This window comes from Drosophila simulans, chromosome X, assembly GCF_016746395.2.
Source record: "Drosophila simulans strain w501 chromosome X, Prin_Dsim_3.1, whole genome shotgun sequence".
Lineage (NCBI taxonomy): Eukaryota > Metazoa > Arthropoda > Insecta > Diptera > Drosophilidae > Drosophila > Drosophila simulans.
In genome coordinates this window covers 20545229-20566691 of record NC_052525.2, presented here as the reverse complement: position 1 = coordinate 20566691, position 21463 = coordinate 20545229, and the positions used below count along the sequence as shown (strand labels likewise).

Here is a 21463-nt window from a genome sequence, read left to right as displayed (position 1 = left end):
CGAAATGTTCAGAGTTAGAAATACTTAGAAATATTGTCTGTTTTCATTGGCATATCATTCTTTAAGATTTCAGCATTGCGAAATATGCATAGATTTTCAAACTCATGCGTCTTTTTTTAATGACATATGACAAGATTTTGAATTTCACATTTTCGATTTTGGACAAAACATACATTTATGTATATAAAGCGTATTAACTCAACAACAGATATCAGACATAAGAATTCATATATACATCATTCTCTTTATTAGTTTTCAAATTGCAATACAAAACTTCAGACAGATCCTATTAGGATTCCGCCCTGACATATACATATACATACCTATTTTTTATCGATAGATTGATCTTACATTTCACGCACACAGTAAATATTTATTAAAGCTCTATGGAAATAATGTTTTGGGGCAAGGGAGGGACTCATAATGTCTAAACAGAACACCCAGAATTAAGTAAATTATTGCCACGTAGGCCCCAACTTATCACATCTTATCACATAAAACTGGTCTAACTATTAAAAAAAATTGCATTAGGGTACTAATCTATATGCATATGTCGGCTATAAACAAACGTTTCATGACTTATAAACTAATTTATTCCACCCACGATAATAGTAAGTTTCAAACTTCATTATAAAGCTAGAATTTTTAAATATTAACGCAGCTAAATTATTAGAAATACAATTTTTCTGGGAAATCCTTTGCCTTTTAAATTTCTAATTATTATTATCTGCCTAATTATTTCAAATGACGTCCAATATTTGATAAAATAATAACAAGTAGTACACCGAAATCAGTTTACAAAACAAAAAAAATGATTTGTCTAGTTGAATATAACAGCAGAACAATATAATTTGGTTTGCTAAGCTTTCTTAATGGTCATTTTAATTTCTTAATTACTCTAATTTAGTTTTGATGCAACTGTAATTTTGAACACACTAAAAAGTCCGGAATAATAACGATTATTCGATTAAAAAATGGAATTTGAATTTAGTCGTTTTTGGTTTCAAAATCGGAGCATGACTGAGTCGTTTAAGTTCTTGTCTCCTCATAGCCACAATGAATATAGCCGGTTTCGAGAGTGCCACCGACAGCAGGGGATTTGCTTGGCAGATCCTTCCTGGCATCCTGCTGCTGCTGATCCTTGTGCACGCCATTGCTGCCATTCGACTCGCTGCTGTCAAGGATTCGTTCGAAAACGGTCTCGAAACGGCAGCGACTCAGCGAAAAGCGAGCCACATTCACGCAGACATCGCGAAGGATGGCGAAGAGTTCAGAGAGAAGGGGGGCATCGCCCAGGCTGCCAGGCGAACGGATCCTGACGAGGAACCGCAAGCTGTGGGCATAGTGCTGCAAGTCCCGGGCTCCCGGCAATCGTTGACTCAAGCTTCTTGAAAGAATAGCCTGTTGGGCGGGGCCGCAGAAGCAGGTCACGGAGTAGTAACCACCATGTTCTGATTTCAACCGCTGCGGACTATCGCTGGCGATGACCTGGCCCGCCCTAAGCACCGCCACCCTTTGGCACAGATGCTCGATCTCCGAAACGGAATGAGAGGTCAGCACCACCGCTCTGCGGGCCAGCAGCAGCTGCTCGATGGTGGCATACACCATGTCCCTGGTCACGGGATCCATGTCGCTCGTTGGTTCATCCATCAGGACGGTGGGCGTGCATCCGCAACAGGTCACAGCCACAGTTAGCTTGCGCCTATTGCCGCCACTCAGGTTCCGCACCTGGACATCCTTGTAGGGACGCAGCTCGTACGTGTCCAGCACACGGTCCAAAAATTGATCCAGATCGCGAATGCCCCGCAGGCGTCCGTAGAAGCGGATGCACTCGGTCGTCGTCAGCAGCGGGTCCAGCGGGTTGCTCTGCGGGCAGTATGAAATGCCGGGCTGAAAAACGAGTTGCAATTAATACCACAGTTGTCAGGCAAATGTAAAGCCACAAAGAACATGACCGAGCCACACTGCGTATAAGTAACATTCTGCAGATAGCTATTGAAATAACACAAATAATTATTCTCAGATAGCACAAAAATATGGTGGCTGTTTTTGGCTTTTAAAACATGATTTTAAACTTCTACAGTTCAATTGTTTCCGTGTATGAATAATAAATAAAATAAATAATAATCTTAAAATCATTTTCAATGAAAGGTTTCTTTGTTATAAAAATTAAATATACTAACATAGCTTAAAATTGGATCTTAAAAGAAGTTACTCACTTGCTCGAAGTAAATTTGTCCCACGTCGGGCTGCAATTGCCCAGTGAGCAGCTTGAAGATTGTGGACTTCCCGGCTCCATTCTTGCCCAACAACCCGAAGCATTCGCCCCGCTGGACACTGAAGTAAACATTACGCACCGCATAGTGCCCGCGGCGGTAAGCCAGCCAGAGATTCTCCGCCCGCACCGCTTCACCGGTGGCCACGCAGCTCTTGAAGATGCTCTGGATGTTTACCAGCTTCAGCTGACCCAGTTTATCCAGCTCGCGGCGGTAGGTGCAGTCCAGCAACCGCTCCACTCGCTGCCACAGACGCCGCAGAAAATGACACTCGATGAGGACGTTGATGATCAGGGCGGCCACGCCCACCAAAAACAGGGCGGTAAAGTGGCGCCCAAGCAGGTCACTGGCCAAGGGATGCTTATACGATTCGATGTCGTAGCGGCGGAATACCAAGGCCACCATATAGTTCTTGCACAACTCCAGGAAGCCGTCTCCCAAAGCATGAATTGGAAAGATCAAAAAGGCCTGGTTGAGGGCGTGGCGCCAATCATCCCACGCTGGCCCATCGCCCACCACACCCAGGATCAGGATGATGCCCATGGTGACCAGCGGGACAATAAGATTGGCGCAAAAAATCGACACAATGGCAATGCTTGAATCGCTGAAGATCTTCTCAGCCACATGAACAGATGGAACACAGGCGAAGCTGTGGAATAGAAAATATAGAAAATGATTCGGCATTCATAATTCAGGACTCCCTCTCTCTCCTCAAGAACTCACCTAAAGGCCAGGGACAGTCCAATGATGCCCACCAGCTGCTGGCGGTCCATAAAGACAGGCATTCCGAACATCAGGATTACAACGAGGCAGACAATCAGACCCAGGACCATCACCAGATAATCCCAGATGAGGGCCACCAGCCAGTAGGTAACCGCGCTTACTCCGCACAATCTTTGCTGCAGCTTCTCACCATTAACACGCTCGTTTACCAAATAAACGGAACCTGAGGCCACTACCAAGCCAAAAGCTATCAGTAAGATAAAGACCATAGACCCGTCACCTGCCTGCCGAAGGATCGAGCTGGTACTAAGTTCGGCATAACCCAGTTTCCACGGTTCATTCAGGGTAAGGATACTGGACTCTGAGTCGTTCATAGTCGTGCGCAGTAGCTCCGAGTTGAGGTCGTTTAACCAGGCCATCATGGAGTGATATCCCTTATTGTTATACCAAACTGTAGCACCTGACCCGTTTAATCCATAGCCGCCGTATCGGCGCTCGCTATACTCGCCCCAAGAGTTCAGGACCCAATCGTAGGCCTGTTCAGAAGTATTGAATACTCTGCACTCTCCCAGATGGTCACATGAGGTTCTTAGCTGTGGATACAGTTTCTCGGAGAAGCTGGTTGCCCTTTCCTGTGACAAAAACTGAGTGGTTTGAGGATAGAGCGATCGGGTCAGGGGTAAAACAGTGTCGAAGTCATCTTCCAGACGATAGCTGACGAACCACATGGCACACAGTTCGAAAAGAGCTGGGAGCAGGAGGACATAGAGCAGGAGGCGGTAGTTCCGGGACAGATGCCTCAATCGCTTGCCCATGAGCAGTCGGAATTGCTTGCAAGCGGTTGGTGGTTCGTCTGTTATCATTGCAGGGCCTGCGACTACTCCACTCCGATCGCTGGCAGGACGCCGAGGTCCCGTTTCCTCGCCATTCCTATTCAACTGCTCGAACTCCTGTTCCAGGCTAGAGCTGGCTGTGAGCTCCACATCGCTGATGCTGCCAGCTACCACTTGGGACTGCAGCAGTTCCAGAAATTCGACGGCTCCTGGTGTTAGATGCTCCGCATAGCTGGCATTGATGGTCAGGCTGTGAGGGTAATCTGCGGCTCCCGAATGGGTTACCTGAGTCTGGGGGAGAAGCTGCTGTGCCTTCTGGATGACGAAGGTTACTCCGGTGGCATCGGCGCAACGTAATCGAATGCTATAGTTTGAGGTACACAAACACTGCAGGGAGTCTCGACTATGCTGGGCAATAATGCGACCCTAGAAAGGTAAACAAAAATCGAAATGCACATATTTTAATCACCAGCGAATACTAAATTGCAGCTTAATTAATACTTGTAGTAAATATACAAAATTCCCAAGCCAATATAGATTCGCATGTTCTTTGCAGATTCAAGAAGATATTCTATAATATGAATCAGATTGCACTTTTGTTTTATACTTACATTCCGCATTATCACAAGTGAATCACTGAGGTACTTGGCCTCATCCAGGAAATGGGTGGCAAAGATGACTGCCCTCCCTTGACGCAAGCGCTCAATCAACTGCCAAATGTCCTTTCTGGCCTTGGCATCCACCCCATTGCAGGGCTCATCCAAGATGACCACACTGGGCGAAGCAATGAAGGCTATGGCCACGCAGAGGCGTCGTCTGTAGCCCCCGGAGAGCTGCCACGAAGGATAAGATTCGTGCTTACCAAAGTTTAGACTTTGGAGGGTTTGGGCAACCTCTGAGCGGATCTCCTCCACACCTCCACTCCCACCTTGTGGTATCTTGATCTGTGCATACAGCTGCAGGTGTTCCCGAGCCGTCAGCGTGGGTATTAGGATATTATCCTGCCAGCAGACACCCACTTGGTGCTCTCCGGACAACAGGACCTTGCCACTGCTCTGCCCGATTTGTCCGGTGAGCAACTTGATCAGCGTGCTCTTTCCAGCTCCATTTCGACCCAGAAGACAGCTCACCTGGTTGCGCGCAAAGTCGAGGCTTACGTTTGAAACAGCGCACTTGCTGCCGTACAGTTTGCTAACATTAACCAACGAGGCGCCCAGTTTGCCGTCCAATTGCGAGCGACTGACCTTCACAAAGCTGTAGTTATCTGCTTAATCCGAAAAATAATATTTTGATTTAATGATTCAATCCATCGGAAACCACATACTTTTCTTATAGCGCTGGTAGGCCAGTCCAATAACCGCATACAGCAGAAAATCGAGGAGGAACATGAGCAGCGCCATGGCGCACTCACTTCTCGCAGGACCCACCTGGATGAGATGACGTACTGTCAGTCCCTCCTGCTGCAGCTCCATTCGCATCAGCTCGCCCCAGCCCTTGGCAAAGGCCGTTGTGAAGGAGAGGTCCACCAGGAAGCCCTCAAAAACGCTCAATTTGGCATCGAACATCAGCACAATGATAAACGGACAAAGGCTAATGAAAAATAGAAGGGCGGAGGCCACAGCACCAATGTTTGCCGAATTAAAGAAGTTGGTGCACATATAACTGGAAGTCGAGCGTAAAAGTTAGTTTATCCATACATGGTGCAATGTAAGAACTACTTACCAGAACGAAATTAGGCAAAGGCCAAAGCTCAGGCAGTAGAACATCATGAAAAACCAGTTGGTATAGCCCAAAATACCGCCACTGTATAGGACCACGCTGATCAGCGCAAAGATTACACAAAGCTCCAAAAAACTTATCAGCGCCCAGGCTACCAGCTCGGAATGCGCCTTCAGACCCATTGATCGCATCAACTAAAGGGGATAGATATAAAATAGGTTTGTAAGAAATTTAAATGTTTAAAATAGCTCATGTTCCATATTGTTTTAGGTGAAAATAATTATTTATATTCATATTCTCACCATGCTATTACGGCTCTCTCGCATCCAGATGCGTTCCCTTACACAAAGAGCCACGAATACAACCAGACCGAGTAGATAAGCCACCTGTACACCTTGGGCCAAGTACAAGCCACGCTTAAAGCTACAAAAATTAAAAATAATATATTAAAAGGACTAATTCAATTGATAACGATTAACTCTTACACATCGTTAAGGAAGGACGGATAAGGAAATTGCTTGGTGTAGAACTGCATGTTGTCCACTTCGAATTTGTTCTTTTTTTTGGCATCCCCAGATCCACCGAAGCCTCCAAGCAAATCGAACAGACCCTGCCGTTTTGAGCGCTTCAGCACATCTTCATCCTTGAGCAGAAGGAGATCTGGGTCACCACTTACGACTGTCTGTTCTGTAGTGCCCATAACTTCTTCGGTGGTTATCCCATCCAAGGATGAAGGAGAAATGGTTGTTTCCTCCTGATCATTCGCAGACGCTAATACCTTTGGAGTGGCCTGCTCGTCACCGCTTTCCTCCAGACTGAGATCAAAGTCATCATCATCCTCATCGGACGCATCGCTCTCCACTTGCTTGATGCTAAAAAGACCACTTAAGGAACGCCCACTTTCAGGCCCATCCTCCTCCGGCGCAAAGCCCGCCTCTTCTCGCTTGCTCTTGATAATTCCCAGGTCGACCATCTGTTTGAGCTGAACGAAGCCACGATGATACTTGAGATCAATAACCATGCTGTCGGCGGGTCCGGGGAACCAGAATCTGTTCCGGTTCTCAAAAGTCGGCTGTGTGTTATCCGTATCCATATGCAGGCGGTAGGACGCTTGCTTTAGACTTACGTCCTCCAAATTGAGGGCGGCCAAAAACAACTTGTTCTGATTTAGTTCGTAGGCTCTCTTGTGCAGTTCGTCCACACTTTCTACAGCCTCAAAACGATCGGCCGAAACGCAATCCATTAAATCTGCCACGGTGGTAAGAATATCATATATCAGTTGGTTGGTGCGAATGTATTGGAAGACCCTTTCAATTTCCCCAATATCGAAGTCATCGCCGACCAAACTCTTGACCAGTGGCGACTTGGCCAACTTGAGCAGATTATCGAAGGCCTCCTGGAAAGTAGCGTTTGTGTGCAGCTTGGTGAGAATAGTAGCTGCTGCACGACTAAGTTGCTTCAGCCTATCCAGTTCCTCAAAGGTGGCATTACTCTGTAATAATATAAGTATTACATTCTCGCGTTTCTTATTAAGGTAAATTGCAAAGAAAAAACCTACAAACTTCACCACGCTTTCGGTCACAGCGTTGGCAGGGGTATACAAGATCCGTCCCTGGATAATCGGCTTGATGGTGTTCCAGGTGAGTTTGCCTTGGTTCGTAGAAGTCACATCCCGGTAGAGGCGCTTGCAGTATTTAGCTGGTGGTTAGAATGGATATAAATACAAAAGCAGTTGGCAACTTGGGAAAACTTTTGGAATAAGTTATTGTACACCCTTACAAACAGAATGTACGGCCGCGTTTAAAAGATAAGCCCCTTTCATTTAAGCAATAGAAGCAAAGATGGGAGTTAAGAATATAATTTGTAATGTAATTAGGGAGCTTTTCCAATATTAAAAAAAATTTGATCATGCTCACTTGGCCTCCAGTCCGTGGGAAGATCTTGGGATCGACGACGACGGCGGGCTGGAGGCAGAGCAAGATTGGAAATTTGCAGTGCTTGGGAATTTATAAGGGGACCTCTTCTATAGAGGGTTCAACTCACTGGGCATTGCATCGAGCTCTGCATCGTTGGCTTGGCTAAAGTCCTCGGATTCCAGGATTTCATTGACCAGCGGTATAGTATCGGTATTGGGAAACGGATGACCACACAAAAGAACGCCCAACTTCACGAAGGTCTCGCGATCTACCAGAGAAATCAGTTGGGATTATTTGGATAACAGCAGTTTACATTTAAACATACTCGAAAACAAATGTTTGATGTCGAAGCTGTAGTTCATTCGTCGTTCGATTTCGGGCACCAGGGAAATTATTTCACTTATGTTACCTGTACAAAAAAAGAAGTAAAAAAGTTGCAAATCAATGAATATTCAAACATATTTATACCGAACAAAAGAGAATGCTATAGTCGAGTTCCCCGACTATCAGATACCCGTTACTCAGCTACTGTGAATGCGAACGCGAAATATAATCATTTTTCTGGGATATCGATAGATATTGGTGAATAAAATGAGAAACAAATTAAAAATTGTTCCAAAATGTGGGCGTGTCCGGTTCGGCGGCTTTAGAGCGTTAGAGTGGGTGTGTCAAAAAGTTTTTGCAATGACCAAAATAATAAAATTATGACAAAATTTCGAAAAATGGTTCAAAAGTGAGGGCGTGGCAGTTTTGTCGAGCGTTATGAGCGTTAGAGTGGGCGTGGAAACATGGACCAACAAACTTGCGCTGGGTCTTTGTCTCTAGAATCTGTATGCAGAATCTCAACATTGTAGCTTTTATAGTTCCTGAGATTTCGACGTTCATACGAAGATGGCTAGATAGACTCGGCTATTGATTCTGATCAGGAATATATGTACTTTATATAGTCGGAAGAATATATGTACTTTATATAGTCGGAAACGCTTCCTTCTGCCTGTTACATACTCTTCAATGAATCTAGTATACCCCTTTTCTCTACGAGTAGCGGGTATAAAAACCACAAATCCTATACCCAATAACTTAACCCTGCGAAGTTGGGAACATTAGAAATTTTGTTTACACAGTAACCCTATGCAAAAATATCTGAATGCAATTATTGTAATTTTAGGGTACTACCACTTACTTCGTATGATGTCGAGCCGATCACTGGTGATCAATGTAGTTATGGCCGACACAAAGTTGGCCTTCTCGGCCAGCTCCACGACGGCCTTGTGGAGCCGTTCGTCGGTTACGAACGCGTTGACCACATCGATCACGGAGTGCAGTCTGAAATTGAGGAGTCTGTAAAAGCGTAATTTGGGAAAAGAGACTAGCATACGGCGCCTCCTTCCAATGGGAATACTCCTCGTAGGGATGCGCCGGCTGGCAGCGGTTCTCAATACTGCATATGTAGGAGAAGGCAGCGGGAACCACTTGGTTCTTGGTGGGCAGCAGGCGGGTGGGATACTGGCAGGCCTCCAGCTCCTCCGATCCGTACTTCAGACGGATCAGGTAGAGCAGCATAAAGACCATCACTGGCCAGGCCAGCAGGATCAGACTCAGCCCTTTCTGTCGCCATCGCACCAGCAAATCCTTTCGCAACAGCTCCCGGACCTCGCGACCATTCAGGTGCACCCTCATTACGGCTGACTTCTCCGTTTCCTGTCACTTGTCCCACTGGCGATCTCTGTGTTGGCTTGATCACTCGGGCATTTTTGTCGTCTGCAAAGGGAAAATCGAAATGACTGACACTTTTTAGCATAGTTCTTTATATCTGGGCCAACAAATAAATAATAAAAATATCTTCAATCGAAAAGTCAAGGTGACAAATAAAACATTTCGTTTGATAAATATACACACAATGGCTGTTATAATTATAATCATAATTTTTTTGATTCAGCTAATTTTAATTTTATGCGAATCTTATTGCTACTTAAGGTAAATATTCAGTTGAAATAAAATTCTATATTGATGATACAAAATAATTTATGTTAAGAATTAATACATCTTAGTTATAATTTAAGTTAGTTTGTTAAATATATCAAATTAAAGTTGTTAAGCTATAACCTCCGTTCCTTTAACAAATTGGAAAAATCCACCGACTTGGAAATAAATTATTTTGAAAATAAAAAAATAAAAATTTGTTATGTGAGAGTACTTTTCTAGTAATTTTGCGGAATACATAAGCACCATTGTAACTAATTTAGGTAAAAATTAACTAACGGAGTTGGTCAAAACTTACTAGCTATTTCTACTTCATGTACATAATAGCGTAATTACTGCTACAAAGTATGGTCGAAACTAAATAAGTTTCTTTTAAATCTGTTGTAACCATCAAAAGGATAGTTAAAAACACTGTTAACCGTTTATTTTTAAAAGTAAGCAAGCAAGCTTACAGACATGGACTCGGATTACCCCTGTTGGTATCGGGATAGTGGAGGCACTCGACTATGGCGTTCTAAAAAATGTCAGATTACTTAAAGTTCATAAGATCTTAGCGACAAATTATAATTATTCCCCCATAAAGTATTTAGAAGTCATTTTCCACTGCTGCAGTTGTAGACAATATACTACCCAATAATTATCGACATATCCAATGGAACCGGCTCTCGTCATATTTTGCCCATATTTAGCAACGGAAGAGAGTTGGGTGTAAATTGTGGGGACAGATGGTATCTCATATCTACGGATATCGCTTCCCCAGCATAATTAGCCCCTGTTGCTTTGTTAGCCGCCTTTGTGCCGTTAGCCGCCTTGCTAATTCAGGCTATTCAGTTGTTCGCCTTGCCGGCAAAAGTGCTTCCCGGTGGCAATCGAAGAGCTAAGCCGCATAGTGCCATTGTGGCAGTTAACGTCATTTTCTGACAATTATTTTAAAACGTGCCTTTATTATTTGAATTAAATTATTCAGCGGAGTACTCTGAGTCACCGGCCAACCAGGCAAAACAGCTATGCCTTTAAGCAGTCACTCAGTTTCAAGATCAAGTTAAATTAACTAAATTCCTTTGTTTAAAAAAAAAATTCAAAAATTGTTTCAAAGTGTGAGCGTGACTGGTTGGGCGGCGTAAGAGTGGGCGTGGCAAAAAAATTTTTCGCAAATCGATGGAAATTAACAAGACTAATAAAATTATAAAAAATAATAGCTGCAAAAAATGTTTGCGTGGCAATTTTTCCCCGTTTTTAGGCCGTTAGAGTGGGCGTGGCAACATGTGTCAAAAAACTGCGTCTTTGTCACTAGAATCTGAATGCTGAATCTCAACATTCTAGCTTTTATAGTTCCTGAGATCTCGACGTTCATACGGACATGGCTAGATCGAGTCGTCTATTGATCCTGATCAAGAATATATATACTTTATATAGTCGGAAGCGATTCCTTCTGCCTGTTACATACTTTTCAACGAATCTAATATACCCTTTTACTCTACGAGTAAAGGGTATAACAATATAAAATTGGGTTCCGGTTGCAAGAAACCCATACATCACAGTGTTATTCTATAAATTAAATGATACAATGTAAATACAGCATTAATGCAAGAATATTAATTCTTAATTTTGTATTTTAGAGTTTACCATGTGGCCTCGCACAAGGTTTAGGTCCTCGTAAAACTGAAAGATCGGCCAAAGAGTTATGGCCCAAACAGGAGCTCGACGTATTCGAGGTGAAGGTGCCCGAGATCGTAATGGCGTTATGGCGACCAGCTGTCCATTTGAGCCGAGTGCGGATGAAAGATGAGCCGCAACCATTACCTGGCAGGCAATTGACGGCCAGATTTATGACCCGGACAATGTCGAACTTCGCAAAACCAGTTACAAATCAAATAGACGTACAGCCGAGCAATAAAAGAGTGTTTATTCTTTTCGCCTGTTTCGTATGCAAAGCTCGGGCCGAGACTTTTGATGAACGCCACCCGCTGATCTTGCCAAGATGCCAATCAACTCCGTCCCGATTTAATATGTACATTTTGAATACATATGTATGTATGTACATATGTATGTATATACATATGTATGTATGTACATATGTATGTATGTACATATGTATGCATAGAGCTAGCTCAGTGTTGTGAACACTCTGACTTATGACTTTTGGCTGGGACTTAAATCAAAGTGGGAAAATCTCGAGAGGCGAGACAAAAGAATATTAAGTTGCCTAGAAATATAAACAGAAACTAAAATCTGGCTCAGGGTACTTCAGTACTTAATACGCTCACTAGCCAGTGCTTAAACTTGCTATGGCTTTCGAGTTGGTTCCTAATAAAGCCATTACTTACATAATGCATTGTAATTGCTAGCTTATAAAATGTATTTGACTGTCAAATCCATGCTACAAAACCTAGGATTACAATGCACCGAAGTCAAAATTGTGGAAAAGAAAACTAAGTCTGATCATGAATTATTACTGTACATTGTTTATTTCGTAAACAAAAGTATCACAGTAAAGGAACTGCGCAAAAACTTTATGTATGTCAACCACACTAAAGTACGCTGGGAGTATAAAGTGAAATTGCAGAATAAAATTACTCAATGCTACAATTGCCAACTATTTGGACATGGATCAAATAATTGTTCAGTTAAAACATCATGTGCCCATTGTGCTGGATCACACCAGACTGCCGTATGTATGGACGTAAACAACAAAAAATGCGCTAACTGTAAAGGCGACCATCCATCGACAGAACTGACATGCCCATGCCGAATTTCTTATCTCAATTTACTTTCCAAACGCTCATCACAACGCATTGGAAGAAATAACTTGGAAGCTCATGGAATGAGGAATTCTAAGCAACACATCGCTCCATCTGCTCTCTTTGGAAATCAACCCCAGATCTCATTGCCTACTCAAACTAAGAGAGTGCAACAACTCAACTTTGGTAGCTATAGTAATGCACTCACCAATATTCATACTTTGCCTAATCCCAAAGCAAATATCACAAATGAAACTAATCTCTTTTCATGTGAAGAGATAAATTCTCTTTTGTCTGAATTAATAACAAGACTTAATGAATGCTCCAATAAGGGAGAGCAATTTCAAGCAATTTCTCAGTTAGCGATTAAGTATGTTTACACAAACAAATAATTTTATTGATAATTTGAATATTATGGCATGGAATGCTCGTGCCGTTAGAAACAAACGTATAGAACTAATCAAGTTCTTAGAAAATAATCACATTCACATAGCACTTATAAATGAAACGTGGCTGACTCATAGTGACCGTTTTAATATACCCGAATACACTATATACAGAAATGACAGGAAGGAAAGTAGGGGAGGCGGCGTTGCCATTGCAGTTAGTAACACATTGATACATGAACAAATACCCTGCATTAAAAGTCATGTTATTGAAAATGTAGGTATACAAATCAACACTGACTCTAATTCCAGTCTAAAAATTTACTCTATTTACTTTGCTGGAAATACTTCAAAATGTATTCCTAGTTCATGTGACTTATCTTGGGACCATAATCATTTAAAAAGTTTGTATAGATCTGATCTCCTTAAGATCTCACAAATAAATGGAAATTTTCTAATTTGCGGGGACTTCAACTCGCGCCACAGAGCATGGAAGTGTACCCGAGCCAATGGTTGGGGCAAAATTCTCAATGAACTTTCAGATCTGGGAAAATTCAGTATTTTGTACCCTACGCAACCCACATATATTCCGCATAACCATAAAGCAAAAGCATCAACATTGGACCTATGCCTCACTAATATCCCTAACCAGCTGGCTAATCCAGCAGTAATGCAAGAGCTTTCCTCTGATCACCTACCAGTGGTTATTAAATACTCTACAAATTTTATGCGCAATGTAAAAACATATCCGATTTTGGGAAGGGCAAATTGGGCGCTTTTTAAGAGAATTATAAATGAAAGGCTGATGGTTGAAGAGGTGGTTGTCAACTGCTCACAGATATCGACTTTGGATATTGATAATTTAATCGGCTCTTTCACTAGAGTAATCAATTATGCCTTTCTTAAAGCAGTCCCTCATAAACCTATACATCACTCCAAGCTTACACTCCCTGTACATATAACTGAATTATTTAAAACAAGAAATATTATCCAAAGACAATGGTTTAGGTCACGTCATCCATTATTAAAATCAAGATGTGATCATTTAAATTACATCATACGAAAAGAGCTTTTCATTTATAATAATGCAAAATGGAACAATAAACTTCAAAAGCTGGATAAATGCAGCAAACCCTTTTGGAATATAACCAAAGCAATTAAAAAAAAGAAAACAAATTGTTCCGTGTCTAAGTAAAGCTGATGAAATATACGCTTCTGGAAAAGAAAAAGCGAATATTCTTGCTGATGTCTTTCAACTGAAGCATAATCTGACACATTCATATTCAAACCAAAATACAATTGACCAAGTCAAAATATCTTTACAATCTATAGCTGAAACCCCAAACAACATCGCAGAAATTTGTAGAGTCACTTATCCAGAGGTTTTTTCAATTGTAAAAGCTCTCCATACTAGAAAATCTCCTGGAATTGATGGAATACCTAATATATCCTTGAAAAACCTTCCTACAAGCGCCATTAATCATATTGTTAACATTGCCAATCACTGTCTTCAGGCAGGCTATTTCCCACGGGATTGGAAGATAGCAAAAATAGTTCCAATTCTCAAACCAGGAAAACCTCCTGATAACCCTGAAAGCTACCGACCAATAAGCCTATTAAGCGGATTGTCCAAGATTCTGGAAAAATTAATTAAATTGAGATTGGTGAAATTTTTGGACATACACAACACACTACCAACGGTACAGTATGGTTTTAGAAATGGTCTAAATACCATACTGCCGACCTTAAAACTAAGAAATTATATTAAAGAAAGTATCCAATCCAAACAATCTGTAGGGCTGGTTACACTTGATATTGAGGCTGCATTTGATACTGTATGGCATGACGGACTGTTGCACAAACTAAAGATGATTGGAACTCCCATATACCTCATTAAAATAGTTCAAAATTTTTTGACACATCGATACTTTAGCGTTAATTTGGACAGTAGTCAATCTGCTAGACGAATTTTAAATGCAGGTGTGCCACAGGGTTCTGTCTTAGGACCTACATTGTTTAATATTTTTACACACGATATTCCACAAGCTACAAACTGTGTACTTTCACTGTTTGCTGACGACGCCGCTGTCTACAGTGCTGGTTTCTCGTACAGCGAGATAAATCAATCCATGCAGAGTTACTTAAATGAATTAGACATATATTACAAAAAATGGAAAATTAAAATTAACCCTAATAAAACGAATGCTATATTTTTTACAAAAAGAAGGAAACCTCGTTATCTTCCTGATAGACAGTTGCGAATACTAGACTCTCCAATACAATGGGTTGACAACATTCGATATTTGGGTATAATTTTTGATAAAAAACTAACATTTAAATACCACATCAACAACACAATTATGAAAGTTAATAAAATTATTTGCACACTGTACCCTCTAATAAATCGTAAATCTAAATTATCAATATCCAATAAGATCATAATTTTTAAAACAATTTTTAATCCAATATTAATGTATGGGTCACCTGTTTGGGGTAGATGTGCTCAAACTCATATCAAAAAACTTCAAATATGCCAAAACAAGCTGTTAAAATTAATAATGAACTTACCTTATTACACAAACACTAAGTACCTACATATAAAAGTAGGTGTACAAAAAGTTCAACAAAAAATACAATATTAACAATCTTTTGTTTCAAGTCTTAGTTTTTTAAGTTAGTTGTAAGTCAATTAAGGTTTTTCTTCTCCCTTGTTTTCCTTAATAAATAATAAATATTGTTATACAAAAAACTAAAAACAGGTCAACTAGACATAATTAATAAATATTTCAGATGAAAGCCTTAGCTAAACACTGTAAATACCTAATTATACCATTAGCTTTAATGAAATGTACATATATATATAAGGGATAAAGCACAAATAAATTAAAATTAAAATTAAAATGTATTTGCAAACTACAAGAACCACTTCATCAGAGAGTGATAACATATAAGACGTTCCAATTGATGTTTGCGAATATTGATAAACAAAAACAGAAGCAATCTGCTGAATAATCTTGCTTACGCAATCGTCCCGAATCATTTTTATACCCGTTACTCGCAGAGTAAAAGGGTATACTGGAGTCGTTAATGAAGTATGTAACAGGTTCCGGTTCCGGTTCCGACCGTATAAAGTATAAAGTATATATTTCTGATCAGGATCAAGCCGAGTCGATCTGGCCACGACCGACTGTCCGTCTCCCCGTATGAATCACTCGATATCAGGATCTATTAACCTCATTTTATTTTGATATCTGATAGACATTGTTTATTATTGGTTAAGGTGGAGTTTCCAGATTAATAAGCTGCAAATATCCACCAAAAATTGCAAAATATTTCAACCATCAACTGTGTTCTAGAATATATATTTCCCTTTGGAAATCTTAGAGATATAATTACAAAATATAAATTTTAAAAAAATGTGCTTACTTCAAATGGGGCGACAAACACGATGGGCAGTTTCATAATATGTGCAACAGTTAAATTTGTTTCTAACCACGCCAAAATAAATGCCAGCCCCACTGGCAACTCGTTTGGCAAAGCTTATGGAACCAGATCGAGTAAAATACCAGATTTAGTCCCAGTTCCAAATCCACTTTCAGTTGCATTTGCCGATTAGTCAATGGCCTATAGCATAATGTTGCAGTGGACCCAATGTCATCATCAGCGGGGATTATCTAATGCTTGATTGATCCCCGGCTAATGTTGCGTGAACCGATCGTTCCAGTTTCCCGCCGGCAGAAAACTGGGCCAAATATACTATGTACATAGTCGTAGATGGTGTAAATGGTTATTTGCGAGCGGCTTATCAGCTCCATTCCCGCTCGCTCGTCACGGCGTCAGGGAATTTAAGCTGATAATTACAAGGTAGTCTGCGAATAGCAAAAAATGAGTAGCGGCTAGTGCAGTGGCTTTAATTAACAGGTAAAGCCTCCCACAGGCCTGCCACTCCAATCCAGTTCAAGGAAGATATTGGCCGTATGCAAATGTGTTAATGCCTGCGATTCCACCGGCAATTAGACACTCCCGGCACGTAGTCCCCCCAGTGGCCAGGAGAAGGCAATGGGCATTATGCCCCCTTTGGCCATAATAGCCAGATGTTTTCGCGTACTTTTTTACAAGTAGGTACCTGCAAAGCGAAACTAATACTAATACTTTTGGGCTAATTAAAATACAGCGAAAATAAGCGAATCTGCGAATCTGCGAATCTGATGCAGTTGCGAAACGGGATTTCGTGGCTGTTTCGAGATCCCATCCCCCCGCCGCCTCCCCTTTTATACCAAAACTCGTTTAGATCACGTTTGGTTGCTCAATATGCAAATGAATTCCTGGAATTACCCCAGACAGCACTTAAGTGCTGTTTAATCGAAAGTTCGTTCTAAGCCAATGTATTTAGAATCTCCAGAACGACTAGACTTAAGTGTTTTATAACAATATAGCAAACCGCTGTATTCGAGGCAAGAAAGAGCGTATCAACAGGTTTGTATTATCAGCCGTCCAGAACTCGAAATGCTCCATTGACCTTTAAGAGAAGGTGCATTTCGGTTACAATAGTTAGTAGTATTGTTAGCTCAAAGATACCTACATATATCTACTAGCTATTCTTTTTAACAAGTAACTCCACAACTTTTTAGATGTGTGAACTTCCATTCCATTTGCATATAAGTACATCTCAGCTGTCCTCGACTGACAGACGCACTAATTCAGATGAGAACTTGACCCACCTGCGCCGTCTCCCTGAAAACCTCTGGTAATCAATCCGCACTAGAAAAATACAGGAAAGTGTTGAAGCTTAACATTTAGATTCAGTGATCCTAAATGCTGTGTGCCACTTTATAGGAATGGTACATCATCAAAAATATACATTTAAAAATAAATTAAATATGCATAAAAGTGAATACATTTTCTTTCAGTGCCCGAGCGGCAGAATCAGCATAAACATAAAACTTCGCCAGACGACTGCCAACTTGAGTGGATTCTAGCCGCAATTTATCATCGATCTATTGGCTAACTCGGATTTCAGCGCGACCTTGACCATGAGTCTTCACTAATCGCAAAAACTAGCAAGTCGCGCTAACGAAACGAAAACAGTGGTAGGTATCAAAGTAAATATAAATAAGGCGAAACTGGTTTGTGGACTGGTCGCCGGCGTGATCCCCTCCACCCTTTAAATGGGTTTGTGTAATGCATTTTGCTTGGATGATTATCCCACTTAAATTGTACATGGAATCTTTCAGTAGCTACCCCCCTCCGCAAACGCCCTTTATGTTCCGCGACAGCTGATTAAATCGCGTGTGTCCAAGCGTTTAAAATCGCACGCGTTTTGCCGGGTTTATAGTGCAGTTTATGCAACATTTCATATCTCGGTACTTTGACTGCAATCCATCTCATAAATGCACTCACCGTTTTTTATTTCTTTTCTCTTTTTCTTGCGTTCATTGTACAATATTTATGCCCATTTGGTTTGATTTACCCTTTTCTGTGCTCTTTAACTGCATTCCAGCTCATTAGTACATTGATTCAATATTAATTGGTACTCTTTTTCAGGAATCAATTGACTAATCGATGGCATATAACCACAATGGGTCTTGAATTTCAACTTTTGACTATGGTGCATTGATTCTAAGAGATTCTATATATTGTTAAATTATAATTAAGCGTGCAGTGTAAGACTGGATGTACTTTTAACTTCCGCTTGGGAATAAGAATGACTTACTGTTACAAAATATAAGTTAACCGTATTTCCGATTTAATAACTTAACTTTGCATTAGAAACCGCATTAGTTGCTCTCCGACTTACAAAAACGCGATCGCCGGCACTGAAGCGTTGAAAAACGCACGCGTTTTCCTGTTTATACTTTTGAATATTGATTTTCGATTTGTGAGCCAACTTCAACTTGAATCACATCAAATCGAGCGACCGGCCAACCGATCAGCATGAGTCGGCAAGAACCTGAGCAGACTTGGCTATAATTATATGCCCAATCAGATGTAGATTCTGCCGCATACTCGTATTTTATTTATAAAACCCATTCGGCTGGCCATAGGAAACGCTGCTCACTTTTTATTTATTTATTTATAAGTTGTTGCTTTTTGATTTTTACTTTTAGCCCGATCAGCAGCCAGCAAGGTCGCTGCTTACATGTGCAAAAACTTGCAATGCAATTAAGTCTTGATAAATAACCAGTCTGATAATAACGCTCAGTGCCCCTGGTGGCGGAATGCTAAAAGATTTTATGGTAATGCCGTCGATAATCGCGAGACGCTCAGGAAACGGAAGACGAATCCAGAATGCCAACTAGGCTATGGGCCAAACTCACTACTCCTACTATCCTGCTCGAAAGTACCCCTAATTTGAATGGCATTTTAAATCTGTTCCTCTTTTCCGCATATCCAGCTAAAACAAGAGAGAATGCTATAGTCGAATTCCCCCACTATCAGATACCCCTTACTCAGCTGGTAAAGGAAAGAATTGAATATTTTCTGAAATATCGGTAGAAATTGGGGGAAAAAATTAATAGAAATAAAAATAAATGTACAAATTGTTTAAAAGTGTGGTCGTTGCAGTTTTGAGCGTTAGAGTGGGCGTGGCAACAGTTAGAAACAAACTTGCGGCGCGTCTATGCGACTGGAATCGTCATGTTCAATCTCAACAATCTAGCTTCAATAGATCCTGGGATCGACGGACAGATCGGGAATATATGTACATACATATATACCGTGTAAGTGCGGAAACGCTTCCTTCTGCCTGTTACATACTTTTCAACCAACCCTATATACCCATTTACTCTACGAGTAACGGGTAGCAAGAGGAATGCTTTGAACGACCAGTCAATTAAATTTATCACAAATAAATAATGCATTTCTGCTCAGAAAGAATGCTTTCAGACAATTAACTGTTTACCCCACAACCCAGAAATAATATAAGACTACATAAATAGTCTTAAATCAATAAGAATAAGATTGTATACTATGTAGAACAAAAGGTAACTTAATAAAATACCCACAGCTGCTTTAAAAATATCTTTCTTCACATTTTCAGAGATACTACCAATATATGTACATGTGCATGTACATATATTCAAGTGCATCTGAGATGCTTACACACCTGCAGTTGGTTCTTCGCCCCCCACCCCCCACCACTCCGTGGTTCACATGGCGAAATGTTAAAAATCTCTCACGTCGAGATTTTGTAACTTTTAAACTTTAGATGCGATGGCCGGAAAAAACCATGACGGATACCCTCCAGGGAAAATGTCCGTACAACACTCACACGTGATAATTACTTGGCTATGCACATTACAGATCTCATGGATTAGCAAAGCGCACCACCGCCTTAAGTTAAAATGGTAGAGTTTTTAATAGATCTCAAATTTGGGCGTTTTTCAATAGGAAAGGTGGAACAAATCTAATTCCTAAACTATCAAAATGAATTGCAACTGTTTTCAGGCCACACGACGAGTAATTTATTTGTGTTTCACAACTTTAATAAATATTTTCAATTGAAATGTTTTGAATTTTTACTGCAAGTGCTGAACATATTTGCGTAGGGATTTCCAAACAACTTATTAAAATTTAGGGTATTTACTCTTCCTTTTGTTTGCTTTTTCCTATGCGTTTTCGCTTTCATCGCTTGTTGCTGTTGTTGCTCTCGCCACTTCCTTTTGTGCTGCCCATTTGGCTTTAACTACACAAATCTACAACTTTTGTGGTTGTGTTAAATACGGTTATTCGAATGGACAATTTGTCCAGCGCTTTTGTTTTGCTCCGCACTTCTTGTTTTGTCCAGCCCTTTTTGAGACGCACTCAAAACAACAACGCCGAAAAACGTGCAGAGAAACCTCAAAAACCAGAAACGTCAGATACCGACCAGCAACTCGAACCAACACTGAGGAAAACGTCTTGGTCCTTCTCAAACTTGTTCACCCAAAAAGCTATTGTTCATACATACAAAAAGTTGTATATGCTTCATTTGTACAGATTTCGCAACATAATTAAAAATGAAAGATACAAAAGGATTCAACTATCGTTTTTTCCTTTGCAATGTTTGAAATAGTGGTGGGCCATTGTTTTCAGTGCACCGAAATTGAAAGTGACCGCGATTGAAAACAGCTGTTGCTGCTTTGATTTAGCAAGTACCCGAATTAATAAAACTACTTACTTATTTAGGAAGCTGGTAAAAACAGCTGAGAAAACTAAAAACTACTAACCGCGCTAATCGAGTTGTTGCTGCTGCTGGTACTTCTTCGTTGGTGTTTCTTTGTTATTATTTTTTTTTTTTGTTTTTAAGGTTTTTCGGTCACTGCAACTGTTTACTGCACACGGCGTTTTATATGTGTATATTTTGTTTTGGAGTTTTACTCTTCACTTTGAGTGTTGTCTTTGGGTATTGCCTCTCGCTCGCACAGTTCGCACAGTAAAAAATAAGAATGTTTCGGTAGTTTGCTTCAGTTTTCGTTACTACTTGGCCTTTGGTAACAGTGTATAGAGTGCCGCCTGAAACGTCCGCCAACAAAGCTGGCCGCAATTGAACTGAGCTTGACTAAACGCGCTTACGGAAAATTATTTAATTCCGCTGCCAGTTTGCCGCCGCTGCCGACGTCGAAGAAAAAAAGCGATCGTCGACGTCGATCGCCAACTTCCAACTTCGTTGTTGTTGCGTGTGGGCGGCAACATGTTGCTCCCGGCCATCGCACCAGCAACATGTTGCGCGCTCGGAGCATGGGCGCACACAAGGGATCAAAGGAATAGAATTTTAATATAGCCACCATTCTTAAGTTAAATGGTGAAATTAAGTGAAAACTTAATTTAATATATTCTGATAGTGTTTGGTAATTCTTAAGAATATTTCTCCACCCTGTGATTTTAAGATACAACATTATGATGTAC

The 21463-nt window shown here is 40.9% G+C and overlaps 1 protein-coding gene across 3 annotated transcripts; it reads right to left on the bottom strand.

Moving 5' to 3' along the window:
* Positions 1-224: 224 nt before the first annotated feature.
* Positions 225-21176, bottom strand: LOC6726576 (ATP-binding cassette sub-family A member 13). 3 transcript variants are annotated; one of them, XM_039297870.2, is made up of 15 exons: positions 20785-21176; positions 8846-9228; positions 8651-8793; positions 7793-7876; positions 7595-7735; positions 7468-7515; positions 7110-7249; positions 6037-7043; positions 5854-5974; positions 5555-5745; positions 5157-5494; positions 4444-5096; positions 3000-4258; positions 2220-2925; positions 225-1890 (listed from the first exon to the last, which is right to left on the bottom strand). In XM_039297870.2, exons 2-15 carry the CDS (start codon positions 9145-9147, stop codon positions 1030-1032), a joined length of 5994 nt encoding a protein of 1997 aa, XP_039153804.1. In that variant the 5' UTR covers positions 9148-9228; positions 20785-21176; the 3' UTR covers positions 225-1029. The 3 variants fall into 3 exon arrangements, with proteins under 3 accessions (XP_039153804.1, XP_039153805.1, XP_044779601.1); XM_039297871.2 differs by lacking the exon at positions 7468-7515 and having other exon boundaries at positions 20785-21174; XM_044923666.1 differs by lacking the exon at positions 20785-21176 and having other exon boundaries at positions 8846-9312.
* Positions 21177-21463: the final 287 nt, after the last annotated feature.

What these genes read in the sequence shown, in the direction of transcription:
- LOC6726576 (XM_039297870.2), bottom strand. Translation starts at nt 9,147, where the DNA reads ATGAGGGTGCACCTGAATGGTCGCGAGGTCCGGGAGCTGTTGCGAAAG. An exon ending in TCCCACGGACTGGAGGCCAA is followed by an intron (nt 7,250 to 7,467) that starts GTGAGCATGATC and finishes TCTAACCACCAG; the next exon opens with CTAAATACTGCAAGCGCCTC. An exon ending in GGACTGTCCCTGGCCTTTAG is followed by an intron (nt 2,926 to 2,999) that starts GTGAGTTCTTGA and finishes TCTATTCCACAG; the next exon opens with CTTCGCCTGTGTTCCATCTG.